General features: G+C 35.9%; 1 protein-coding gene across 5 annotated transcripts in view; it reads right to left on the reverse strand.

The window, feature by feature from the left end:
• Nucleotides 1-25,027, reverse strand: part of SMARCA1 (SWI/SNF related, matrix associated, actin dependent regulator of chromatin, subfamily a, member 1) — a 69,325-nt gene that overhangs the window by 38,475 nt on the left and 5,823 nt on the right. For 3 of the 5 annotated variants that reach the window (XM_057538671.1, XM_057538673.1, XM_057538674.1), the window contains exons 3-16: nucleotides 23,671-23,837; nucleotides 23,227-23,327; nucleotides 23,021-23,121; nucleotides 20,264-20,443; nucleotides 16,474-16,629; nucleotides 15,195-15,326; nucleotides 14,166-14,234; nucleotides 10,422-10,531; nucleotides 8,939-9,165; nucleotides 7,687-7,808; nucleotides 4,860-4,895; nucleotides 3,792-3,944; nucleotides 1,384-1,516; nucleotides 327-475 (exon numbers count right to left, since the gene is read on the reverse strand). In XM_057538671.1, the coding sequence (XP_057394654.1) occupies nucleotides 327-475; nucleotides 1,384-1,516; nucleotides 3,792-3,944; nucleotides 4,860-4,895; nucleotides 7,687-7,808; nucleotides 8,939-9,165; nucleotides 10,422-10,531; nucleotides 14,166-14,234; nucleotides 15,195-15,326; nucleotides 16,474-16,629; nucleotides 20,264-20,443; nucleotides 23,021-23,121; nucleotides 23,227-23,327; nucleotides 23,671-23,837 (1,836 nt within the window). The remainder of the gene's footprint in view (nucleotides 1-326; nucleotides 476-1,383; nucleotides 1,517-3,791; nucleotides 3,945-4,859; nucleotides 4,896-7,686; nucleotides 7,809-8,938; nucleotides 9,166-10,421; nucleotides 10,532-14,165; nucleotides 14,235-15,194; nucleotides 15,327-16,473; nucleotides 16,630-20,263; nucleotides 20,444-23,020; nucleotides 23,122-23,226; nucleotides 23,328-23,670; nucleotides 23,838-25,027) is intronic. The other 2 variants (XM_057538676.1, XM_057538672.1) reach the window with 1 other exon arrangement.

The raw sequence follows: 25,027 nt of genomic DNA on the forward strand, positions 1-25,027 counted from the left end.
TCACAAAAATGCAGTCCTGATACAAGTGATTAAACACAAAATTTTCTGGGCTTTTAAGTAGAGTAAATACCAATATGATAAGCATGAGATACAAGGTCACTCAGTTTTAAACTCTGGTTCTTACTCTTCTCACCAAAATTTAAACTAAAAAAAAAAAAAAAAACCTAAATTATCCCCGGATATAAATCTACAAATTCTTAGAACATGAATCATTTGAAACATGCAGTTTGAAACATGCATTTGAAACAACTCACTACAATAATCATGCTGAAATAAACTGATGTTAAAGCAATCCATCATGAAAACAAAATGCCATTTTAGCTAACCTTCTTTTCCCCTCTTTCCAGAAGAGTTGTAATGTCTTCATCTGTCAGCTCACTTTCTTTAGAAGCAAAAACATGGGTGGCCCCATGACGTATCATTTGTAACATTTCCTCTTTTGCCATCTTGTTAGACTGCTGGTCAATAAGTCTTCCTGATAATAAAAATAAAAGTTGTATATATTCAGTGATATTCCAGAGAAAGCATAGCATATTAGTTCTCATCAGAAACAAGTACATTTAAACATAAGTAAAACTTTATAACGGAAAATTAGTGAGCTTTAAAGTAATTTTTTAAATGAACAACCCTGCAAGTTTTTCTTCTACCATACCTTCTATTTCAATATGAATTTCCTTCTATAAAATTCAGTTAAAACATAGGATAGAAACATTTTTTCATGTTCAAACTTCATTTCTCAGATCAAATTGTTCTGTATGAAAAGGCACCCTCTAATACGTTTTAAAATTTTTAAACCAAACATTTTATCTGCTAAATAATACCAAGTACTTGAAAAGACATGCCACTGACATTCAACTATAAGCTAGTGATGTTCAAGTACCTACTCCATATACTGAATGCCAGGTTTCAAAATAGGCAGATTTAAATTAGCATTGTTTTTTTAATTTGACTTTTTTCTTTTACTAAGTTTGCAGATTTTGCTCAACTTTCATTAAAAGTAATCTCCGGGCTTCCCTGGTGGTGCAGTGGTTGAGAGTCCGCCTGCCAATGCAGGGGACACGGGTTCGAGCCCTGGTCTGGGAAGATCCCACATGCCGCGGAGCAACTGGGCCCGTGAGCCACAACTACTGAGCCTGCGCGTCTGGAGCCTGTGCTCCGCAACAAGAGAGGCCGCGATAGTGAGAGGCCCGCGGACTGCGATGAAGAGTGGCCCCCGCTCGCCGCAACTGGAGAAAGCCCTTGCACAGAAACGAAGACCCAACACAGCCATAAATAAACAAACAAACAAATAAATAAATAAATAAAAGTAACCTCCTCTGAAGAAAATTGCCGGTGTTTTTCAAAAAAAAAAAAACACCTAATTCAGTTTACACGTATAAATACCTTGTTGTATGACAATTGAGTCAAGTCTCAGTTTTATCTCAGCTCTTTCAACAATCCTTTCTTCAACGGTGTTGTCGGTGATGAGACGAAATACACGTACTGGCTTCTTCTGACCGATACGATGTGCCCGATCCTAGTAGAAAAAATCCTAATATAAGACATTGGGTATTCTGGATAAAATGTATGGTATAGCCAGCTTATGCTATAAAATTCTGAAAATAAAAATTAGTTCCTGCCACCTTTGAAACGAGGGTAAAGAATATTAAGAATATCTAGAGACCCCTGGGAACACAGAAATCTGCAAATATTCTGCCGTACCATTAATGGAAATTTCCAGAAGGACAACAGACAAAATCCCTTTAAGATGAGGACTAAAGAGAGCTGAAAGCTTCTGGATTAAGTTACTAAGTAACTTTAAGCCATTAAATACAAACATCTTCCACACTAGCAAGGAGTTTTTTAAGTGAGGGGCAAAGTAGTTAATAAAGGTTGCTTTGGTGGCAAAAGTCAGCTTTCTCTCATCAGCAAGCAGTTCTTTCTGTTTACTGAGGCAATTCAGGGATCTGTAGTAAAGGGTCATAAAAATTAATGGGCTATTAATACACTTACTGTATGGTCTTGAACTGGTCCTATGGTTTACAGTTGGTAAAGGTGTGACAGGTGGCAAGTTCTGATAACATATAAACAGCTAGGGGGAGTGTTTTTGTTTTTTGTTGTTTTTTTTTTTAAACATCTTTTTTGGAGTATAATTGCTTTACAATGGTGTGTTAGTTTCTACTTTATAACAAAGTGAATCAGTTATACATATACAATATGTTCCCATATCTCTTCCCTCTTGCATCTCCCTTCCTCCCACCCTCCCTATCCCACCCCTCTAGGTGGTCACAAAGCACCGAGCTGATCTCCCTGTGCTATGCGGCTGCTTCCCACTAGCTAGCTATTTAACGTCTGGTAGTGTATGTATGTCCATGCCACTCTCTTACTTTGTCCCAGCTTACCCTTCCCCTTCCCCATATCCTCAAGTCCATTCTCTAGTAGGTCTGCATCTTTATTCCCGCCTTGCCCCTAGGTTCTTCATGACTTTTTTTTTTTTTTTTTTTTTTAGCAGCCACTATGGAGAACAGTATGGAGGTTCCTTAAAAAACTAAAAAGAGAACTACCATACGACCCAGCAATCCCACTACTGGACATATACCCTGAGAAAACCGTAATTCAAAAAGAGTCATGTACCACAATGTTCATTGCAGGGGGAGTGTTTTTAAAACACAAGAAGCGGCCAGGGCAAATAGGTGAAGGGAGGAGGCTGGTCGAGAAAAAAAAATCAAAGAAACAGGGTTCAAAACAGCCCTTGTACTAAATATAAAAACACTAGAGCCAGTAACAGTTTCAACACAGCACACTGAGAGAGAAAGCAACACCCCACACATATTTACATTTCAAACTCAAATCAGTAAATCGTGAAAGATCAGCTATCCTCTAACACTTTTAAGGAAATAAAGTGTTACCAGTAAGTTTTCCAGTTCAGTAACACTGTAACTTACTGGGGCTTACTCCTACTTAGTCACATCAAACATGCAGTTAGGTACCTAAAGCAGTAACAATTATGCCAAAGCATGTGGATTTTAAAATGTCCCAATGGTCAATATTTTCAATTCTCTATTATAAAAGAAAAGGGATGACTTCTAAGCTCTGCCTCATTGGCATATGACTTTAATCGTTTTCAAAGACAGTCAGTTGTCCCATAAATTCCGGGGATTTTGAATGCATAGCTATGTTGTATCTTTTTACTTCTGAAATTATATATATCTCAAAACTTGAGTCACAGTGACTCAAGTTGTAGCTCTAGTTCAATAAATGATACCATGATGAAAGGTAAAAAAAGCTCCCTGAATCTTTTTTAAACATAGAGTAGTTTCTGATGGTGTCCTTAGGCAGCAAATGTTTTCCTGGAATATATTCCTTTGTTACCTTTTTACCTTCTTGCCCCAATTGTTTTATAACAGAAATTAAAATCCTATCTCTCCCAATTTCAGTGCTAAGGATTTTAATATATTTAGTTGTTAAGGAAAATAATACTGAAAGACTAATTTTTAAACCCTTTTCATTAAAACATATGTATGTGCCCTCTTCAATATTTAGGAGTGGGAAAAAATGACATTTCTGTTTCATGATAAAAGCCAAAATCAACACGCAAATGCTATAGTTGGGCTTGGGGTGTATTTGTTTTTGTTTTGTTTGTTTTTGCAATTAGCACAGCAACTTTGTTTTCCAGAAAAATCTATTTTAACATCTACAAAACCCCCCAAAGATTGTTGTTACCCTTTTATCATAAATTACCTTTGTGCTGTATAAATAACAATAGTTTTCTGAGCTAGGGTAAATTTCTGATATCATTAAAGATTACTAACCATAGCTTGTAGATCAACCTGTGGATTCCAGTCTGAGTCATATAGTATAACCACATCAGCACTTGCCAAGTTAATTCCAAGACCTCCAGCCCTGGTACTCAGCATAAAGATGAATTTGCTACTATTAGGAACATTAAAGGCCTCTATTGCTTCCTTTATTTAATTGACAGGAGATGGAAGAAAAAGAGAGAAAAATCAAATTATATTATCAGAGTCCTTAAGAAAGAAATAAACATTTTAACATGCATGCTCAAAACCCCACTTTGTAATGTTCTTCCACCTTCAAAAATATTTAAGCATCTATCTATAAACTGTACTATGTGTACAGTAAAAAGTGTATTACATAACGTTCCTAATCTTTAGAAGCTTACATCAATAAAAAGAACAATCACAAAGACAAATTTAACTAAGCAAGTAATCAATCACTTAAATTATTTTAAAATAATAATAGTGAAAATGTTTTAATTGAGTGGGAGCTAAAATATATCTAGGGGGTAAAATGTCATATATCTCAACTTCATTCCCATTAATTTATGAAGAATTAATAAAGAAGGTATAGAAGACCAACCAAGAGAGATAAAAGTTTAGAAATGGGAATGAGAGCAACAGATAGAGGGGAAGGTAAGTAGATTTATTTCCATATGGTGAAAAGGAGCAAACAGGGAAGTAATGAGGAAAATCAGGAAAGTAATCCAGGGATATTCAGTGAAGAGTCTTAAAAATTAATAGGATGTTAATATCCTTACTATATAAAGATCTCATACAAATTAATTAGAAACACTAAGACCCCAATAGAAAAATGAGAAAAAAAAGGACAGTACACAAAAGAACAAGTACGAATGGCTAATAAACACAAGAATAATGTTCAATCTCACTAGTAATCAAATAAATGCAAATTAAAACAACATAATACCATTTTTTAAAGATTAAAAAAATGATATACTCAATGTTGACGAGGGGGCGGTGAGACGGGCACTCTCATACATTGCTGCTGGGAGTGTAAATTGGTACAACCTTTCTGGAAAGCAATTTGGCAATATGCATCAAGAGTCTTAAAAGTGTTCATACCCTTTGACCCAGTAATTCCACTTCTAGGAATTTATCCTAAGGAAATAATCAGAGATGGGCACAAAGATTTATGTATAAGGACTTTTACTTAAGCATTATTTATAATAGTGAAAAATTGGAAACAAACTGAATGATCAACAATAGGGGGATAAATTATTTATCGTATGTCCACAGGATGAAATATTACACTAAAATTATTTTTACAATGATATTTTTTACTGATATAGGAAAGTACAACATAACGTTGAGTAAAAAGTATCAGGATACTGAACTTCATATGTAGTGTATAGAGTATAATATTAATTATTTATATATTATATATGCATAAAAAGATTGGCCAGAAATACTTTTCTTCTCAAGATTTCCTTGGCAATCATATATTACTTTCATAATAACAAAATACAGGAAGTTCTATTTTTAAGGAATGGAATGGCATGGTCAAAAGTTGCAGACAGAGAAGGTGACTCTGCCGCAGTCCATACAGCATGTAGAGGGGGCAGTACAGAAAGCAGCATGGTGTAGTGAGAGGCAATTTGGTGTAGAGGAAATAGCAAAAACCTGGGCATGAATCATAACTCTACCATTTATTACACATGTGGTTCTCAGCAAGCATTTAACCTCTCTGAGACACAGTTTCAAGTGGAGAAAATTATGCCAATACTTTACTGGGCTGCTGGGAGAATTCAGCTGGAACTCTAAGTTGCCTAGCTCATAGTCGTTGCTTGACAAATGTTAGTTCCTTTCGCTATAAAAGTGAGGAGGCCAATACGTGAAGGTTACAGAAGCTCGCTGAATTTAGCTGTAGCAATGGAGAAAGGGCAAATCCGGCTGCTATTGAGAAAGAATTGCTTATTAACAGCTCGCAAACAAATCGAGTAAGGAATTAAAGGTAGTCTTCCCCTTCTTACTAGGAAAATAGATGAAATGCTTATCTGAACAGCAACATAATGGGAAGGCAGGACATTTCCAAAACAAAATTAACAGCTCTCACTTTGCTATATCTTTTTTTTTTAAAGATTTGTTTTTGATGTGGACCGTTTTTAAAGTCTTCATTGAATTTGTTACAATATTGCTTCTATTTTATGTTTTGGATTTTTGGCTGCAAGGCATGTGGGATCTTAGCTCCCTAGCCAGGGATCGAACCCGCAGCCCCTGCATTGGAAGGCAAAGTCTCAACCACTGGACCACCAGGGAAGTCCCTCACTTTGCTATATCTAAAGTCAAAGCATGTGACTCAAAGTCTCTGAAGGGAGAACATTGTCTAACATTTTAAGAAACCAGATAATTGGAGCATAATTAGGTAAAGTCCACATTATTCATGAGCAGAGAGATTAGACAGAAATGCAAATTGGCTATTTGAGATCAGAAAGCACCTACTCTTCTGCCTTAGTATCATCTTCATTCCGGGAAGAAGGGCCATCTTGAATGGTACTATGCTTAATGTGGATTTGGAGAAATCCATTCCCAGGAATAAATCAGCAAAAGCCCAATAAAGCTTCAAGTTATCATTTCAGAGAGGGTAAAAGACTAAAGAGCAGGGAACAGTATAAGCTTTGAAACGTCCTCATTTTTAAATATTACCACAACTGTTTTCCCACAGTGGGTAGCAGGAAAACTCTTAATGTGAAAAGGGCCTGTGCTCCTGCTGTGGACACTATCGTACACTATGCCAGGTTTCACTAAGGAGGCACACAAGGGACAGAGTGCCCACTGCAGCTATGGAAGGAGAGGGACACAGGCTGAGAGTCTTTGTGGCCTGAGAAGGGGTCCTAGAGCTGAGAGGTGAAAAGGCCTGTGTGCACTTTCATGACCTGTGGGCTATACTGCACTACATAGTACAAAAACTCTGTTCATACATATTATATGCAGTGATCCTCACAACACTGTCAGGAAAACAGAAGCCTAAGCATTAACATTACCCTTATAATAAAGAGTCAAAGATACTGAGGCTCAGAGGATTAAATAGCTTGCACGCATAGTGGTGGAGTTGGTGTTAAGTTCAGGTCTTCTGAAACCAAGTTCAATGCATTTTCCACTATACCATGAAATCACAATCTCTGCCCAGAGCATGAGTATAGACTTAAAACAGAGGCCAAAGACAGAGCCCTGAAGGATCACAGAAAAGAGAAGATAAATTAGCAAAGCCCTCTCCCTCAAAAAATAAGTGCTTTAAAGGGCTTAAAATACATTAGACCCCTGACATTCATGAGAAATCATCTAAAATTCTTTAAGAATTTCCAAATTAGAGAAAAATACTGGGTGCTAGGCAGGCTTCCTCATTAGCTAAGTGACTCATTCCTGCACACCAACCTTTTAGTACTCCAAAATCCAAGTGCATGATAAGCTCCTACACCTATGTTCATTTCAGTTGTACAAAATTTCTATAAGACTGAGATCATTCCCTTTACAAATTACTGTCTCATGAGTCTACGGTTGTTCATAAATTGAAACAATCTCAACTGTTAAACTCCATGAATGGCGAGGGTCTAATGTAGGAGGCAAATCAAGAAAAGAAAATGACATAGAATCAGGGGTCAAAGAGTAAACTGAGAAACAAGTAGTCAAAAGGCCAGAGACAGCAGTGATTAGAGGAGGTAAGGATGTAATAGATAACTTAGGATGTCTTTGAAAACCTTGGAAAGAATGATTTGTAAAGAGCCAGTGTAATGGAAGTCCAGCTAAAGATCTCAAAGAGAGAGAGATGGTAGTGAGAAATTCAATGCACCTAGCTAAAGAAAAGGCCAAAGTTCAAAACTACCTAATGATTAAAAACATGGCTTAATTGAACTCTGATTTTTCAAGTCTTGTTTTATTTTCTCTTCCTCACCTCTCTTTCTTCATGTGGGGTTTGTCCATCCAGTCGACAATACTCGTAACCACGCCACATACAATAATCCTCCAAAATGTCCAGCAAGCGAGTCATCTGGCTAAAAATGAGAACCCTTGAACCTAAAACATTTCACCAAAAAAAACCAAGTTATTCATCTTGTGTAAAACTAACTTGAAAGTTACAAAAATAAAAGTAAACATCATATGCAATATAAATATATAGCACATGAACACTCCACTAACCACACACACACACACACACACACAAACACAAACACACACCTTCAACGATACTATAGAGAAGTATGCATTTGTTGAGTTACACATTTTTAAGGTCTTCAAAATCCTCCACGCATATTGAGATGATTTAAAATCTGCCCTTACTAGAAATAGAGACACAGATGTAGAGAACAAACATACGGACACCAAGAGGGGGGAAGTGGTGGGTTGAATTGGGAGATTGGGATTGACATATATACACTAATATGTATAAAACAGATAACTAGTAAGAACCTTCTGTATAAAAAAATAAATAAAATAAAATTTAAATGATAAAAAAATAAAAAATAAATTTTAAAAATAATAAATAAATAAAATAAAATCTGCCTTTACTCCATCCTGAGGATGTTTCTTGTCTCTCATCCTCAGTAGATACACCCCCATACTGCTTCCAAGCTTCTCTTCCTAACATACAAGTCTGATCACATCACTCTCCACAGCCAAATTTTCTATGACCACCCCCATCACCTTCAAAATAGTCCAAACTCCTTAAATCATAGTGTAAAAGGCCTTTTGTAATGGCCCCATCCATCTTCCCAGACTCATCCACTGCCACTCTACCCAGATACCACAAGCTCCACATTCCCTTCTTTCACATCTCTGCTTCACTGAAGATGCGGAACACCCTTCCCTTCCTTTTCCTCATGGTTTACTCCTACACATTCTCCCGTGCTCACCTCAAACGTCATCTTTGTGAAGACTTCCCCAACTCCCAATCTCTCAGCATATCACAGCACTATCACAGTGACCTGCAACTATTCCCCCTCGCTGTACTGTGAGCATCTACAAGGCAAGGACTGTTGTCTTGTGCATCTTTGCATACCCAGCCCATAGGACAATTCCTGACAAACAGTAAATACTCAACAATGTGTGCTGAACAAGTGAATGAATGAATGACAAATGATTATGCAAAATGTTATTCATATACAATATTAAGTTACTTCACATTAATTTGAAGATTTGTAACTCACCCTGTTCTCTGAGTTTGGCCAACAGTTTATCAAGAACTACCATTTTACCACTGTTGCTAACAATGTGCTCATCTGTGGTATACGGTGGACCAGGTTCAGCACCATCAAACAGGTAAGGATGATTACAGCACTTTCGAAGCTGCATCAGAATGTTTAAGAGCCGCATCTTGTCCATTTTGCCAGCAGAGTTTAGAACATCAATATCTTTCATCAGGATTTTTGTATACCTAAAATTTTAAACTATAATTAATCATCGACTATTATAAAGGCTTAATGCCATCAAGAAATGTCCCTTTGGAAAAAAAATTAATGTCCCTTTGGTGATCTGCTTAGATTCCTATTTAAAGAAAAACAAAAAGATTTGATTTGAGACTAAATTTGATCAGCAAAACCAAAAAATAGTGAAGATCTGAATATTTTAACTTGTATGTTGCCTGTAAACCTATTTCCTCCTGCTTTATCCATTGCTAAAAATTGCCATCAGCTGATAACAATTCAGACAACTACATCTGAATATTTGCTGAAAGTTGGTATCTGGCTTTTACTTGTTTGAGCTAAAAACAATTGCAATTTCTTATACCTGTCTTCATAGGTCATTTTTTTCTGATCCTATAAACATTTTTATTGTCTTTTCTAGACCTTCACCCAGGAGAAAACAGACCTACTTATCCACCTGGACAGTAATAATATTTAATTATAACGACAGCCAACTTGTACTGAGTGCAAGTGCCAGGTATATGAATCATCTTGTTAAATCTTCACAACTCCAAGATAAGTACTAGGGTCACTGCCATTTTACAGATGGAAATTCAGGCAGCTGAAAGAAGTGAAACAATTTATTCAGAGCCACAGAAAGGGACAAAGCGAGGGTTTGATCTTAACGTCTGAGTCCAGAGAAATATACTCTTTACAAGTACTCTATACTGGCTTCAATAATAGAGAAGTCACTGTATATTATAAATTATCTAATTTTATTTATATAAGCAACATTTTGCTTCTCTTAGTAGCATTATTACATTATTAACATGTTTAATTTTATCTAATTTATGATTCCTTGTGACTCCTCTTGTCAATTTCCTGCTCTGCTTGTATTTATCAATACAAGCTTGCTTTTTTCATTGATGGAAAAAGCAAGAATAACTAACAAATGTGCCGGTGACATTATCCCCTTTAACCCTAACATCCTTATAAGTAAGTATTATTATCCCCATTTTACAGAAGGGAAACTGAGATTACATAACTTGTCCAAGCTAAATAGCTATTAAGAGGCAAAGCACTGACTCAAACACAGGTCTATAGACTCGAAGACCCATGCCCTTTCCTAAAGGTTAAATAAAATACTCATCAATTTTCTATTAAAATATCTGAACTACTTAACTTGGCATTTAAACATAAAAATGTAATTTTTGAACTAAAGGCACAACTGAACCACTACAAAGCTAATTTTTAATAAATAAATTCTAATGGAAATAAAATAGCTCACCATTCTCGCTGCATTTTACTCAATCCCAAGTAAATCTTGATTTCCTTTTTAGGAGGCAGGCTCTTCTCTACATCAGTTTTTATACGTCGTAACAAAAATGGTTTTAAAACCTAAAAAGTGAGAGTTTTTATAAAAGTTTATAAAACATTCAATATTATAAACCATTTATTTCATTGACAACACCCTAATGTGAAATTTACTTCCCACTGTATAATCTGAAAAACACTACCAACACCAGTTGCCAACTTTCTTGGTAAAAAAGAACCAAGTAATGACCCATTAGAGACTCAGAATAGGGGACCTAAATTAGACATTCATGATTTGATGGCAGAAAAGACATTAAAAATTAAGACAATAAGATTATTGACTATTGAAAAAGTACAAAATATCCTTTTTTAAAAAATCTGCTGTCATACAATATTTTTAAACCTGAGAGGAAATCTGAGGTCAGAGTATGGATCCGAGAGTCTCTAAAAGTGAAACAAAAATTCAAGCCATTTAAAAATGGTTAAATATATGAATGAGGAAAAAATGGTTCAATGTTAAGGAAGATACGAATGAAAAGAGAAAAAAACATGAAATAATCAGTATATACCTGCAAGGCAAATTCTATCACAAGAAAAAAAAATCTCTAGAGGACCTGCAATGTGCCAAATACTACGCCATGAACTTGATAGAGTATTAAATCCTTACAATAAATCTTTGAGGGAAAGGCAATTATTTCAATTTTAGTAACGTCACCAAAGTCACCTTGCTAGTAAGTGGTAGAAGCAGAAATCAAACCCAGATCAGGCTGATTCTACATCCAGCTCAGTCCCTGATTAGCTGTTGTGAGCTGGGCAAGTTCTTTAACTTTTCCAAACCTGTTTCCTCATCCATTCATCCAAAACATATAGATTTATGGTATATATGTATGCCAAGCATTTTTAAATGGGGATAAAGATACCTATTTTCAAGGCTGCTGTGACAATTTGTGGTAGTACATGTGTAGAGCTTAACCACAGTAGACATCAGTAAACTGTGGCTATTATTACTAGAGATCCATGGGAGGTAAGGAAAAGGGAAGTGTAAAAGAAGACTTCTGGTTTCCTGCTTGGGCCTCTTAAATTTGTCTAAGTGGCATTTTTAAGAGTTTCAACTGCCTGTGAGACATTTAGGCAGAAGACTCAGAAGGCAGTGGGATATGTAAGTTTAGAGCTTAGGAGAGAGACAAGGAGAGAGAAATTTGGGAGTTACAAGTATAGAGGTGGTAGCTGAAACTATGGGAGTGAACCCCCAGGGAGAGCACAAATGAAAAAGGAAGACAAAGACAAAGCCCTACAAAACACTAAACTTTCAGGGACAGAGAAAGAAAAGCCCATGATGGGGACTGAAAAGAATAGCCAAAGAGGTAAGAGAAAATCCATCCCATACCCCAGACACTAAACAGAAAGCTCTTAAAGCAGGAGTGGTTAGCGGTACTAAATATTACAGAGATGCTAGGGCACTGACCAAAAGGTATACCCTGAACTAAGTAACTGAAAAATCACAAACACTTGTGAGGTAAGTTTCAATTGTATTTAATGGATAAAAGCTAGTGGTCAATGGATTCAGGAGTGAATAGGACCCACCAGAGACAGAGTAAACATTCCCCAGAGTTGACCAAGTTCGTGCTATCAGAGGCCCAGCTGTACTACAACTTGTGTTACAAGATTCTTGGAAGATTTGTCTTCTACTCCTCTGCATTCTTACAATAAATTCCCTATTACATAAGGTCATTTGTTTCTGGACTTGTTCTGTTTAACTCTAAATAAATATTTACATAAAGTATGATGACTGTTGGGGCTTCAAGTCAATAAATGTTTAATGAGCAGTTACTCTGGACCAGGCACACAGGGCACAATGTGGTGGAAAATAGACAGGGTCTCTGCCACATCAAGTTTACATTTTTCCAGGGTAGGGGGAGAGAGGGAGAAGTGGACAATACATGGGGTTTTTTTTTTAGTATTATTTGTAAAGAGAGATTGAGACTCTCGTTAAAAACAGCAGACAAAAAATAGCAAATGCATCTATACCCACTTCCTCACAAAACTCCACTAAGCCAATTAAAATTATAGGTGTACATTTTAAAAAAGAGTGAATAGGGACTTCCCTGGAGGTCCAGTGGTTGAGACTCCACGCTTCCAGTGCAGGGGGCAGGGGTTTGATCACTGGTCGAGAACTAATATCCCACATGCCACATGGTGTGGCCAAAAAAAAAAAAAAAAAAAAAAAGAGCAAATAGGAGATTTGGTGGTGGAGATGATAGAGGGGATAAACTAAACTTTCAAATAGCTTAGCCATCAAGGTAATAAACCAGAATCAGAGCTCGAGAAGGACAAAGTGTTGAGGGAGTACTGTTCTGTGTATGTGAGGTGGGGGCATCTAAGTGTGGGTTAGGATTTAATAAGGGAGATAATTAAGCATATTTACATGTTGAAGGAAAAGAGCCAACATGGAAGGAGAGGTAGAAAATTCAGTCAATAAAAAGGATAAATCAAGGGGAAAAGTCCATAAGGAAACAGGAAAAGATGAGATCCAGGGTTCACGTTGGAACAATTAGCCATTGCTGGGAGAAAGAAGACCTCTTCCACTCAAACAGGGGTAACACAGATGCAGATATCCTTGGAAGATGGATATCCTTGAAGGAGTTCCTACCTAATGTGTTCTATTTTCTCTTTGAGAAAAGAATGATGGTACTTGGTACTTGCTGAGAAAGGAGGAGGGCAGGGAACACCTGGGTTAGAGGTCTTGGGGAGACTGGGGAAAGTCTGAAATAGCTGTTCTAGGAAATGAGAAAGAATGCTGAAGAAGGCCATGTTGAAGGATCACCAACATCATCAAATCCCAGCTTATGTTAGGGAACATGAAACTGGAGCGGCTCCAACCTGTACAGTGGGTGTAATCTTCTTTATCAGTGTTGAGCAGCCCCAGTACAGAGCAGGTCACTCTGCTAGTAAGTGGTAGAAGCAGAATTCAAACCCACAGGACAGAGACACAGTTACATAATTCCAGTTTAGGGCTTTTAGGGCAGAAATGGCAGATCAAGAGAGCAAGGGAGTTTGAGATATTGGCCAAAAAAAAGTGGTTCAAGTGATAGAAAATGGGCTCATTGCTGGATACAGAAAATGTAACAGAAATGGTCTGACAGATGGGGGTAAAGCAGGGGTCCAGGCACTGGATATCTCTGTGAGATAACAGGACAGGTACAAATGGAGTAATATGAGTGAAAGAGAAGGATACAAGAAGCTGTTAACAAAGAAGGGAAAACTGGTGTTCAATGAATGTGAGGGGGTCACCTGGTAATGAATAGATGACAGATAAAAGAATGGACGGAGGATGGACTTGCAAGATAACTTGAGCCTCAAAGGAAGAGTTTTACACATGACAGTGGAGAAGCAATGGTTTTGAAATGGCATTGAGGAACTAGGAGAATACTGATGCAATCTCAAGGACCTGTGGGGTACGGGAGAGTGAACAGCCTCTATGGGAGAGAACCACATTATCCAGGGGAGAGAGCCAAAGCAAAAGAGCTGTTCCATAGAGAAGCTGAGGATACAGTAGGAGTTTGCCTCCCAAAGAGGCTATTAAAAAAGTTGAGAGGGAAAAACACTGAGACTAAGCCCAGAAGCAAATCCACAAGTTCAAACAGATTCTATAGCAGCTTGTTTTCTAACTCAGTTATATATATATAATTACTAAATTTTCCTGTCTGCTATTACTTACTGCGTGAAGTCTTTCCACAAGTTTTTGATCACCAAGGCAATTTTTAGTGTCAAACCAAGAATCAAAGTCCTGTGGAGGGGTGAAAATTCTGCAGTAAGTGCACAGTTGTTTTAAATGCAGTATTCTATAAATTCTTATACAACTCATATAGCAATAATTCATTTTAAAAGCACTGTCAAAAATATGTTAACTGTGATGGCCAATATTATTTACTTTGAAAACAGATAAAATACTGGAGCAGTTAACAAAATTTGAACCGCATTATAGAGGCACTCCATCAGCAGTTTTTCCTTAAAAAGCTTTTATTAGGCTTCCCCATACCATAGTAGCATTATATCCAGTTAAAAGGAGTAGGAATAAGAATAAAAAATCGAAGACATGCTAATGAAAATGTTAATCAAACAGTAAAAATGAACAAAAGCAAGATAAGGTATACAAACCAATAGATAGCTGAACTTGGTACTTTTTATTATCAATTAATATCAGTAATGAGGAAAATCAAGCTCCAAACTCCTTAAATCATTCAATTCTGTTTGCTGCACTAGCATAACCTTGTGTTAATGATAAAAACAGTATAAATCATACATTTACGAAATATGTTGCTTTTCACATCACATATTATAAACTCTTTAGTACTCACCAAATGTTAATACCTGCAATAATTAAAGATTATTTCAATGACTCCACCTGCCAAACTAGTATGCAGAAAACCCTTCCAATTTAATTAAAAGAAAATTTAGAAAGCACTATTCTGAACTCAGTCTACCTTATGTCATAAGTTGTGGTAGCAATGTTATTATATAGGCAAAGTTTAACAGGCAGGATAATCTCAAAGAAAAGAAACATTATTTCTCTAAATATCCCTGTTTGAAAAAATTTCTAGTTAAGAGCACCTTTCTGAGAAAATCAAAACACAAATAAAGAATTACAAGTGAAAAAGAACTATCAATTTCAATCTACATTCTATGCTTTGAAAACAGATGTCTGTGAACACAAGAAAATTACACTTAAAACGTATGACAAACTTACATCTGCAGAATTAAAGACATCAGGCAATAAAAAGTTGAGTAGTGCCCAGAGTTCATGCAGGTTATTCTGCAAAGGTGTTCCAGTTAGGAGCAAGCGGTTAGTTGACTTGAACTCACGAACAATCTCTGAAAGCTAGAAAAAGAACAGTTATGTCAACATTGTTTTATTTATTAGAATGTTCATCAGTTCTTCATCCAACCCAATACATTTTTTGAATAAAATAAAACTTGAAAATTAATTTTCTGTGGCAAAATATCCTGGTTCAGGTGACATTGCCACAGTGAAGCACAACTGAACAAAATATTCTAGGCATTTCTACACTTACAAGAATGCAGATCACAGTCACACCTGAGACCGTTCCCCCACTTTAAAAAATTTATTTTTTCCACTTTGGGTCCACAGAAACAGTCAGAACTCTATGGAATTCAGGCTAGTCACTTTATACAACAGTATCGCCTTCTCCCTGCCAATCATGTTCATCCACCATGCCTAGCCAACTTCTAACTTGGCCTGGTCACAATTTTTAAGCACCACACTTGAGCCCATTTTCCCCGAATATCTTATATTAACTTTCTAAATATAAAACCACAAAAATTAAAGCACGAAAAGTATAAAAGAACAGTAATCTTATCAATAAAAATGCACATTTTTATAGTACTCTTAAATTAACAATTATTCTCTAACACGCGTCCTCTTATCGGGTATTAACTCTAATTTGAAAAGCACCACCTGGTGATTTTGCTTCAGTTGTGTCCCTGGTTCTCCCAAAGCAGCCCAGTGATCCAAAGAGAGGTTCATCATAATAATTGACGCTTTTCCTACTGTTGATGGAGTTGAATGGCAAGAAATGTTGGTATTTTTCAATGTTAACACCACACTCTAATTCACACAAGTCAGATAATTCTAGGAAATGATTTTTTCTAATCCATATGAATACACGTAAGGTAGCTCCTCAAAAAATAAACCAATGCAAATGACATTTATACACCAAATATTGCCAAAATATTAAAATACTGTAGCATAACAGAGTTACTTAGGCTGCAACAGTTATAGCAAATGAACACCTAATTTTCTTTACATAAAAACTGGGCTCAATTTTCATTTGTCTTATATTCAATCATTTAAACTTCAAAATCATTTTAAAAACTGATTTTCATTCACATTCTGTGAATAAAATCACAATCTTCTATCACTTTTTAAATTCTGAATACAGAGAAGTAAACAAACAGAAATGGTAGTTAAAAGAAAACTTTAATAAAGATGTTGAGAACTAGCTTACCTTAGATTTTTCATTCTTTATTCTGTGAGCCTCATCGATGACTAGGTATCGCCAGTGAAACTTTTTGAATACAGATTTTTCTTTAATTACCATCTCATAAGAAGTAACACAAACATCCCACTCTCCTGGCATCATTTCATCACGAATAAAAGCAGCCTGATGCAAAATAAAGTTCCTTATATTAGAATATGTTGACAAGATGTCACAGAATTAAAGCATCAACAGACTATTAAGAATTCTAAGAGACCCTTGGAATCATTCGGTCTCATCCATTTTAGAGATAGGAAATCTGAGGCCCAAAGATACTTTTGTAGTCAATTATCTGTATGACATGCTAATATTTTTCATCAACAAAAGAGAAGCAAAGGCTTCCATTAAACGAGTACAGCATATTCGATGAACTGGAGAAGTTCATATCACCAGAAGATGACAATTACTAGGCTCTCTCTTCATACCACAAAGGAGCAAAAGGACATGGGCAAAGGAACTACTTTCTGAATACCATACTCTTACCAAGATCCAAGCATTACCAACATGATAGCATTTCGATAAATGGAAAAAGCTCAACATACATGAGTGATTCCAACCTTTTGAGATCTCTTGTATGTCTCCTTCACTTTCTAGCAGGGATGAGTCATAAATTTTGTTAAGGGGTCATGAAAGCCCACTAATGTTTTTGTGAAATTCCTGATGTTATGAGGCTACAAATGTGATTTTATAAAGGGGACTTGCTTTATCTAGTATATGAGTCTATTTAAAACAGTGAGATTATTTAAAACTACTTTTAAATCTTCATAGGCAGTGGCCAATGTGGTAGCCAAGTTGATTGAAAGCATTTTTAACTTGTATTAACTGAATTCCAGATTATTTTTTATTACGGGTCAAAATAAAACCACAAAGGTTAACAGGGAGCAGCAAAATCTACATTGAGAAGGGACTGGTTAGTACTGTAAATCTGAAAGTACAGTGCATAAACAAAATTGACTGTTCACTGCAAAGTCATTATTTCATAAATTCAGTTATGCATCAAACACGCCAGGGACTCTTTCAACAAATATTCAATGAGTGCCCACTATGTATAAAAGAATTGCCTGGACTGAAGTAGAGGACAGATAAAAGGCCTTTGTAGATCTCAGCTGCTCCCTGGGAAGTGGTATTCAAAAAGTTAATTAAGACATTAGGGAGTTAGAGGCAAAATAAAAAGAACCAGGGTGCCAGACCCTATTTAGTCCTGCATATACCTTACCCTTATTTGATTTTGTGAAATACTCAGTTTAATGGTTCCTCGTACAGTTTCATAGAACATACACATATTTTAATTTAAATTAGCTCTTCTTTGAAATTTGTGTAACTACTTGATAGTTTCAGAGTTAAATACCTTGACAGAATATTAAAGATCACATAATCCAAAAGCTCTCATATTATAGGTGACAAAAATTAAGGCCCTTTGAGATTCATTCAACATCACAGTCAGTAGCAAAGCCAGAATTAAAACCAGATCTCCTGTTTCCATGTCCATGACCTTTGATGCCTCTGGAGTGTGAAAGGAAGGGGTCAAAAACTATGGTTAGGAATCATACCTCTAAATACTTCAGGACTACATTAGCTTCAAACAGGATCAGGATTTTCTCTAATAATTTCCTACCTCAATTAAATACCTACTGTAGCCTACATCAAATACTTTATTACCAAAATACTGACCTCATAAAGTGTTTACAGAAGGCCAGGAAAATAGAAAGATCCAATATATCTATCCTCTGTGGTACAAAGGTTCAAATCTGTCTATAAATAATGATCTGGATTTTCTCTACACATAACGACATCAATCTTTAAGTGTTGCATATGGCACATTAATTATTTATGTAATTAACAATTACTGGTTCTCAAACTCTTTGACCATGGCCCACAGTAAAATTTTATTTTAGGTCGCAATCCAGTATACACATACATGTTTGAGGGCGTGTATATAGAAAGAAGCAATACATATCCTCAATGCTACTTTCTACTCTGTTCTATCTCAATGTTTTAAAAACTTGTTGTTACCACCCACTAAACTGAACCCCAACCCATTAATGAGTGGAAATTTGCAAGACATTGACTTTGAAGGTTAGTTTTCATGATTAAGAAGTTTTTGAAGTGTCTAGAAGAATTTCAACCTCCCATGGGGTAGAGATAGGGCAGTCACCAATTAAATACATCCACCCTTTCTTGAAAACTCCCAGAGACACTTCATGAAACCCTTGGATTCCACTAATATAGTCGAAAACCACTGACATACATTTTTACTGAGACATGATGACAACACAAGCCTAGATATTTCTCAATATCTATGACCTTCAAGAATAATTTCAGGGACTTCCCTGGTGGCGCAGTGGTTAAGAATCTGCCTGCCAGTGCAGGGGGCATGGGTTCGAGCCCTGGTCCGGGAAGATCCCACATGCCGCAGAGCAACTAAGCCCATGCGCTACAACTACTGAGCCTGTGCTCTAGAGCCCGCGAGCCACAGCTACTGAAGTCCGCACGCCTAGAGCCCGTGCTCCGCAACAAGAGAAGCCACCGCAATGAGAAGCCCCTGCACTGCAACAAAGAGCAGCCCTGCTCGCTGAAACTAGAGGAAGCCTGCACACAGCAACGAAGACCCAACGTAGCCAAAAAGAAATAAATACATGAATAAATAAATAAATAAAACGAATAACTTCAGCAAAACAAATCAATACTTTAGAAATACAAAATTTTATAAGAAATGGTATTACATTATATAATAGCAGCAATCAGAAAGATTTCTAAGTGACTAATTTGCTACTGCGAAATATTAGGCATAGGGAAGAATCAAGCCTGTAATTCTATATTTATGAGCTCAGTATTTCAATATTTAAATTATTTATAAGTTAAATTTAAATAACTTTAAGTAATTTTTCTTCAAGCAAAATGATAAGAATAAAATCACATAATTCATTATGCTACCATTCTTCCGAGGATATCTTTTGATAACCTATCTAAATATGTAAAATAGAATAAATCTTTAAACTATGTTCTCTGGAGGCAAAATAAAGACCAAGTTTAATAATATGCTTTCTAAGCTGATTATTCATTTTGGTATTTTTGCATAATTCATTATTTTTAGATTAATTCAACAGTCCTAAAATAATTGTAGCCTACTAGATTGACAAATAGCTACTTTAAAGAAGAGCACAGAATTTCTGATATTATCTAAGAATGTATGCACACATGTATTTTTCTATTCAAAGATCAAAACTGAAAGCTGTGTCTATGCATAAACACAAAACACAAGGCTCTCTGTACAAAGAGAAAAAGTTCCATTCATGTGTGTGTGCATGTGTGCATGTAAACAAGTCAAAGTCAAAAGTAAAAAATTTAAACAAAAAAATTGAAATGCAAATTGATACATTTTTGGCATCAAAACAGCACAAACGATAGAATCGCTGATAAGATATACTGTCAATAAAGTAAGATTTTTTTAAAATAAAGAATCACTTAAAAGTGCAATTCAAAATGCTTAGGTTAATGAGCTAGTTAAAAGTAAATGCCAATAAGCATAATAATGGATTTTCTGTTATGAATAGGTAACACATCTACCTCACAGGAGTGTTGTGAGAATTAGCTTAATTAATACATAAAACGCACTTACAAAAGAGCCTAACAAAGAGTAAGCACAACTTAAGTGATATCTAGTAGTAGTAGTCAACTCGAATGTCTTTTATAGCAATAAAACTTAACCCCAGAAATGATGTTATCCTTGATTGCCTTTTTAAACGTGTTTCTCACTTACTCTCGCATCCTTGTCTCCAACGAAACAAATAACACGAAGAGATGGGACCCATCGCTTAAATTCATTCATCCAGTTGTGTAAAGTCGACTTTGGAACTAAAACCATGTGAGGTCCAGGAATGTTTCGGTAATGTTTCAGGTAACCAAGCAAAGCAATTGTCTGTAAAGTCTTACCAAGACCCTGCATTATCATCACAAGGAAAAAAAATCCATAAACATTTTTTATTTAATGAAACATTTGTTAGTAGCAACTTCACAAAAGATATTTGCCAACTATCTCACATAGGGAAAAGTTAAAAGACTTTTTTTTTTTAATGAATAACCATTCCAATTCAATACTTACCCTGAGCACAAAAAGAAGCTAAGAACTTGCAGTTACAAAGTTGCTCAACAAAGCAATTTTCTATTTAGGAGACTTTTACTCCTAAAGGAGCTAGCAACCTATATTATTTTTTCTACTAGTTTGCAAAATTAGGAATTTCATGTATTTCACAAAGACACATTTCCTTTATCAGCCTGCTTAGATACAGCTCTTTCTTTCCCATTGACCCCAACATTATTACAGCCCAGACATGAAATATTCAGACTATGCATTTCAAGGGGCATGTAGCTCTATACTTGCATCTCACACCCTTGAAGACCTAAGGAATCATAAAAGAACAGAATATAAATGAATTTTGCAGCCAGAAAGGACCCTAGAGATCACCTAGTCCAGTGGACTTTTAAAAAAATAATATACTGAACACCCATGAATCCACTACCTAACCTATGGGAAAGGGAACTATGTCCTATGCTGTATGACCTTTCGAAACAGTTTCTGGCTTTATCTCTATACAAGGTATACATTTCTTTTATAAACCTAAGCTTAAAGCTATTTTTATAGCATTTATCCTATCTGATATTTCACTTATGAGATGAGTTTTATGGATGTTATGCATTAAAATCTTAAAATGTTTATACTCCTTAACCAAGTAAGTCCACTTCTAGAAATCCTATGGAAATAATTTGAGAGGTGCAGAAAAACTAAATTACAAGGGTTCTCATAACAGTATTATTATATATCAAATATATACATATATATCAATCAACATATACTATATACATATTATAATATATACTATCAACCAATCCATATGACTAGCAATAAGGGAGGAAATGAATAAAATTATGGAACCTCTCTAGGATTAATTATTATGCAGTAATTAACAATTATTTTTACCAAAATGTTTTAATTATGTGGAAAATGTGTATGAATGTGAAGAAATCAGAATACCAAATCATATATAATATGACCTCAACTATGCAAAATAAATACAACCAGAGGAAAAAGACTAAAAAGAAATATGCCAAAACGTTAACTATGGTTATTTCGAGGTAACAAAATTATAACTTACTTTTAATTTTTTCTCAATTTTTTTCCAAATTTTCTATACTCAAAGTATCTTTCCCCTTTTTAGTAATTAAAACATAGCTGGTGTCAGCATAAATTCAATATGAAGGATCTTTAGACAGGCTGCAGTCAAGAGGAGCTTGAGATATATCCTGATCTTTCTGTTGTCCAATTAACTAAGCTCCTCCCTGTCTGAGCTGACTGTAGTTTCCAACCCAGAATACTAAATATAAGGACCTTTGATTTAAAGGACTTGCCACACACCTAACAGTTGCTTAGCCAGGGATGAGTACCTACGGGACTGACTACTACACTACAAGCTATAGAGCATCAATAGTCATGTGGCCAATATGGATATGTGATTGCAAATATGGCTCCAGAGTAACATATATGAGTATCACTGCCCTCTCTTAAATCCCGCCTTATTCATTTGGTCTTAAAATGCCAAACCAGGTCTTCATATACTCCTCTGACCTGATGAATTAGCATCTTAAATGGCCTTACTTTTTCTCTTTGGTCATTTTCTTACACAGTCTGCCCTCAAAATCCACAGGTTTCACATCCGGGTATTCAACCAACCACAGATCAAAATCCGCGGATGGCGAACCGTGGATACAGAGCACCCAACTGTACTACGCCATTTCATATAAGGACTTGAGCTTCCACGGATTTTGGTATCCCCGGGAGTCACAGAACCAATCTCCCTCGGATATGGAGGGACAACTGTATGTCCATCATTCCTTAGCTCATTTCCTGACTCTCAGCTGGCACTCTACTGTCAAGACTCAACAGTGCTCTTCACTTTTTTGTTCCTTACACTTTGTTTGATCACACATGGAGGCATTTACATTCACTCATGCATACATTCATTCATTTAGCGTTTGGTTTCTATCCCCACCTCATTCCCAAAAGGATTTCTGGTAGCCTACAATGAAAACATGGAACATAAATTAATGGTCAAAAAGAAATAAAGAGGGGCCAAGGAAAGTAAGACTAAAAGCTAAAGAATAGGAAAAGGCACAAAGGACACAATGGGCAGACCATTAAAAGTTACACAGATGCTCCATTTTGGTATTCACTATGGCTCTGAGCTTCCTGGAGGCCAAAGTGCAAACATCAACAAAAGTACAAGGAGGTTTTTTTTATACCATCTGAGAAAATTTCAAAAAGAATTTTGTGGCCTGTGAAAGTATATGTTCTAGAGGTTACTTACAGAAACAATTCTAGACTTCACAAATGCCTTTTATGTTATAACTAAATAAAATAATTAGCCTCCAAACCCCAGGGGGGAAGTTCAGCTCAGGTATTTCAAATTTACATAAAATTACTGATAACTGAGAATGTGTGTTTTAGCTACCAACTCCTTACCATTTCATCAGCCAAAATACCATTGACTCCATTTTCATACAAAGTGATCAACCAGTTCAGTCCTCGAATCTGATAATCTCTCAGTGGTCCTCCTTTCACATCTGAAAAAAAAAAATCAAGGCTCTCATAATTTCATTAATACAACCAAGTAAAATTTTCTAAAACTAAACTGAAAACAAAAAACACCAACATGATGAAGTACTTACATGAAGGTGACACCTCAAATCTAACACACACGTTAGATGTTTTCCGACTCTCCGAGAGCAGCTCTTCATCTTCTTCTTGTTCTGTGCGCCTGTGACGGTAGCTGAAATGAAAAAAGAAATACCTTCATATCCAACCCAAATGCTAAGGTGTCAATTAAGTCAGTATACACTGTTAATATCTTTTATGAAAAAAGAAGGGTTATCTAGAGTCTTGCTTAGAAGTTGGTAGAACCAGCCTACATTTTTACTTATTGACTTCTACTGAGATAAGGAATATTGTTGCCTCCAAAACATACTTAAACTGACAATAACCATATTTTTTGAATATAAAATCACACTGAATAAGTGAAGAAGGAAGGGAAGTATGAAGGGAGGTAGAAGTGGGGCAGGAGGAAGGGAGGGAAGGAGAGAGGGAAGAAAGTAGAGAGACAGATGCCAACATACTCTCCAACAGAAATTAAGCTCTGCTTGTCATCTTTCTTTATTCGAGGGCGTCCCAATTTCATGTTCAGAGGAGATGTTGGAGATTTCTGTGCTGAAGGTTGAATGAAATGTGCAAAAAGTTCTGTCTGCTTCAGTAAAAATTCAAATCTCTTTGCTCGATCTGCTTTCTAATTTACAAGACAAAAGAAAAAGTAATGATTTCCTTTTGTGTTCATTCAAAATTTAACAAATACTTATATTGCACTTAATTTGTACTATGTTCTAAGCACTTTAAACATACTAACCCATTTAATTCTCTTAATAAACCTATGAGGTAAGTACTAGTATTATCCCCATTTTACTGATGATAAAACTGAGGCACAGAGAGGGTAAGTAACTTGCCCAAGTTCCCACAGCTAGTAAGTAGCAGAATTTGAAAATGGTATTTTCAGATGGTTTGAGTAGAAGCCAAGTGATCCGACAGACTTAAGAAATGCCTCAATAAGAAGTACTCTGCTTAAAGAATTGGGGTCAAAAGGCAAATCCTGAATGGTTTGGAAAGCCAACCAAGAATTTTCAAGCTTCACCTAGAAACAATTTAAATCTTAGCATACAGTGTCATCTTGTCTCAAAATACTTTCAATGTCATGGTACAATACATTTCTCTCTTCAAGTATAGTGATCTGGAAAATTGTGTTTTATGCTAAGAGTATATAAAGTTTCTCCCGAAAGTGAGGATTTGGAGAAAAAATATACACGCACACATATATAAGTGAAATAGTTGATATATGTTAACAATTAAAAATCGACCAAATGTAAAATAGAGAGCTAGTGGGAAGCAGCCGCATAGCACAGGGAGATCAGCTCGGTGCTTTGTGACCACCTAGAGGGGTGGGATAGGGAGGGTGGGAGGGAGACGCAAGAGGGAGGAGATATGGGGATGTATGTATATGTATAGCTGATTCACTTTGTTATAAAGCAGAAACTAACACACCATTGTAAAGCAATTACACTCCAATAAAGATATTAAAAAAAGAAAGAAAGAAAGAAAGAAAGAAAAATCGATATATAGTTTCCCAATAAATTTTAAAAGGTCATATAGTTTATACCAATAAATGCAATAAAACATTTTTTCCACTAAAAAAAATCTTAAAAGATCAAGATAAAGAAAAAAACGAAGGTGATTTTTTAATTCCCAGTCACTTTCTGACCACAGGGTAGAGAACATTTGATTACCAATGAAGGATGCATAATTAATAACATCAGAATCTTACAAGAATTCATTAACATAAATATAAGAATTAGACAAATACATTCAGACCAGTAGCTGGAAGGAGGCCAAAACCTTTCCATTTTACGTTATCCTCACTGGAATGTT

This window comes from Balaenoptera acutorostrata, chromosome X, assembly GCF_949987535.1.
Source record: "Balaenoptera acutorostrata chromosome X, mBalAcu1.1, whole genome shotgun sequence".
NCBI classification, from domain to species: domain Eukaryota; kingdom Metazoa; phylum Chordata; class Mammalia; order Artiodactyla; family Balaenopteridae; genus Balaenoptera; species Balaenoptera acutorostrata.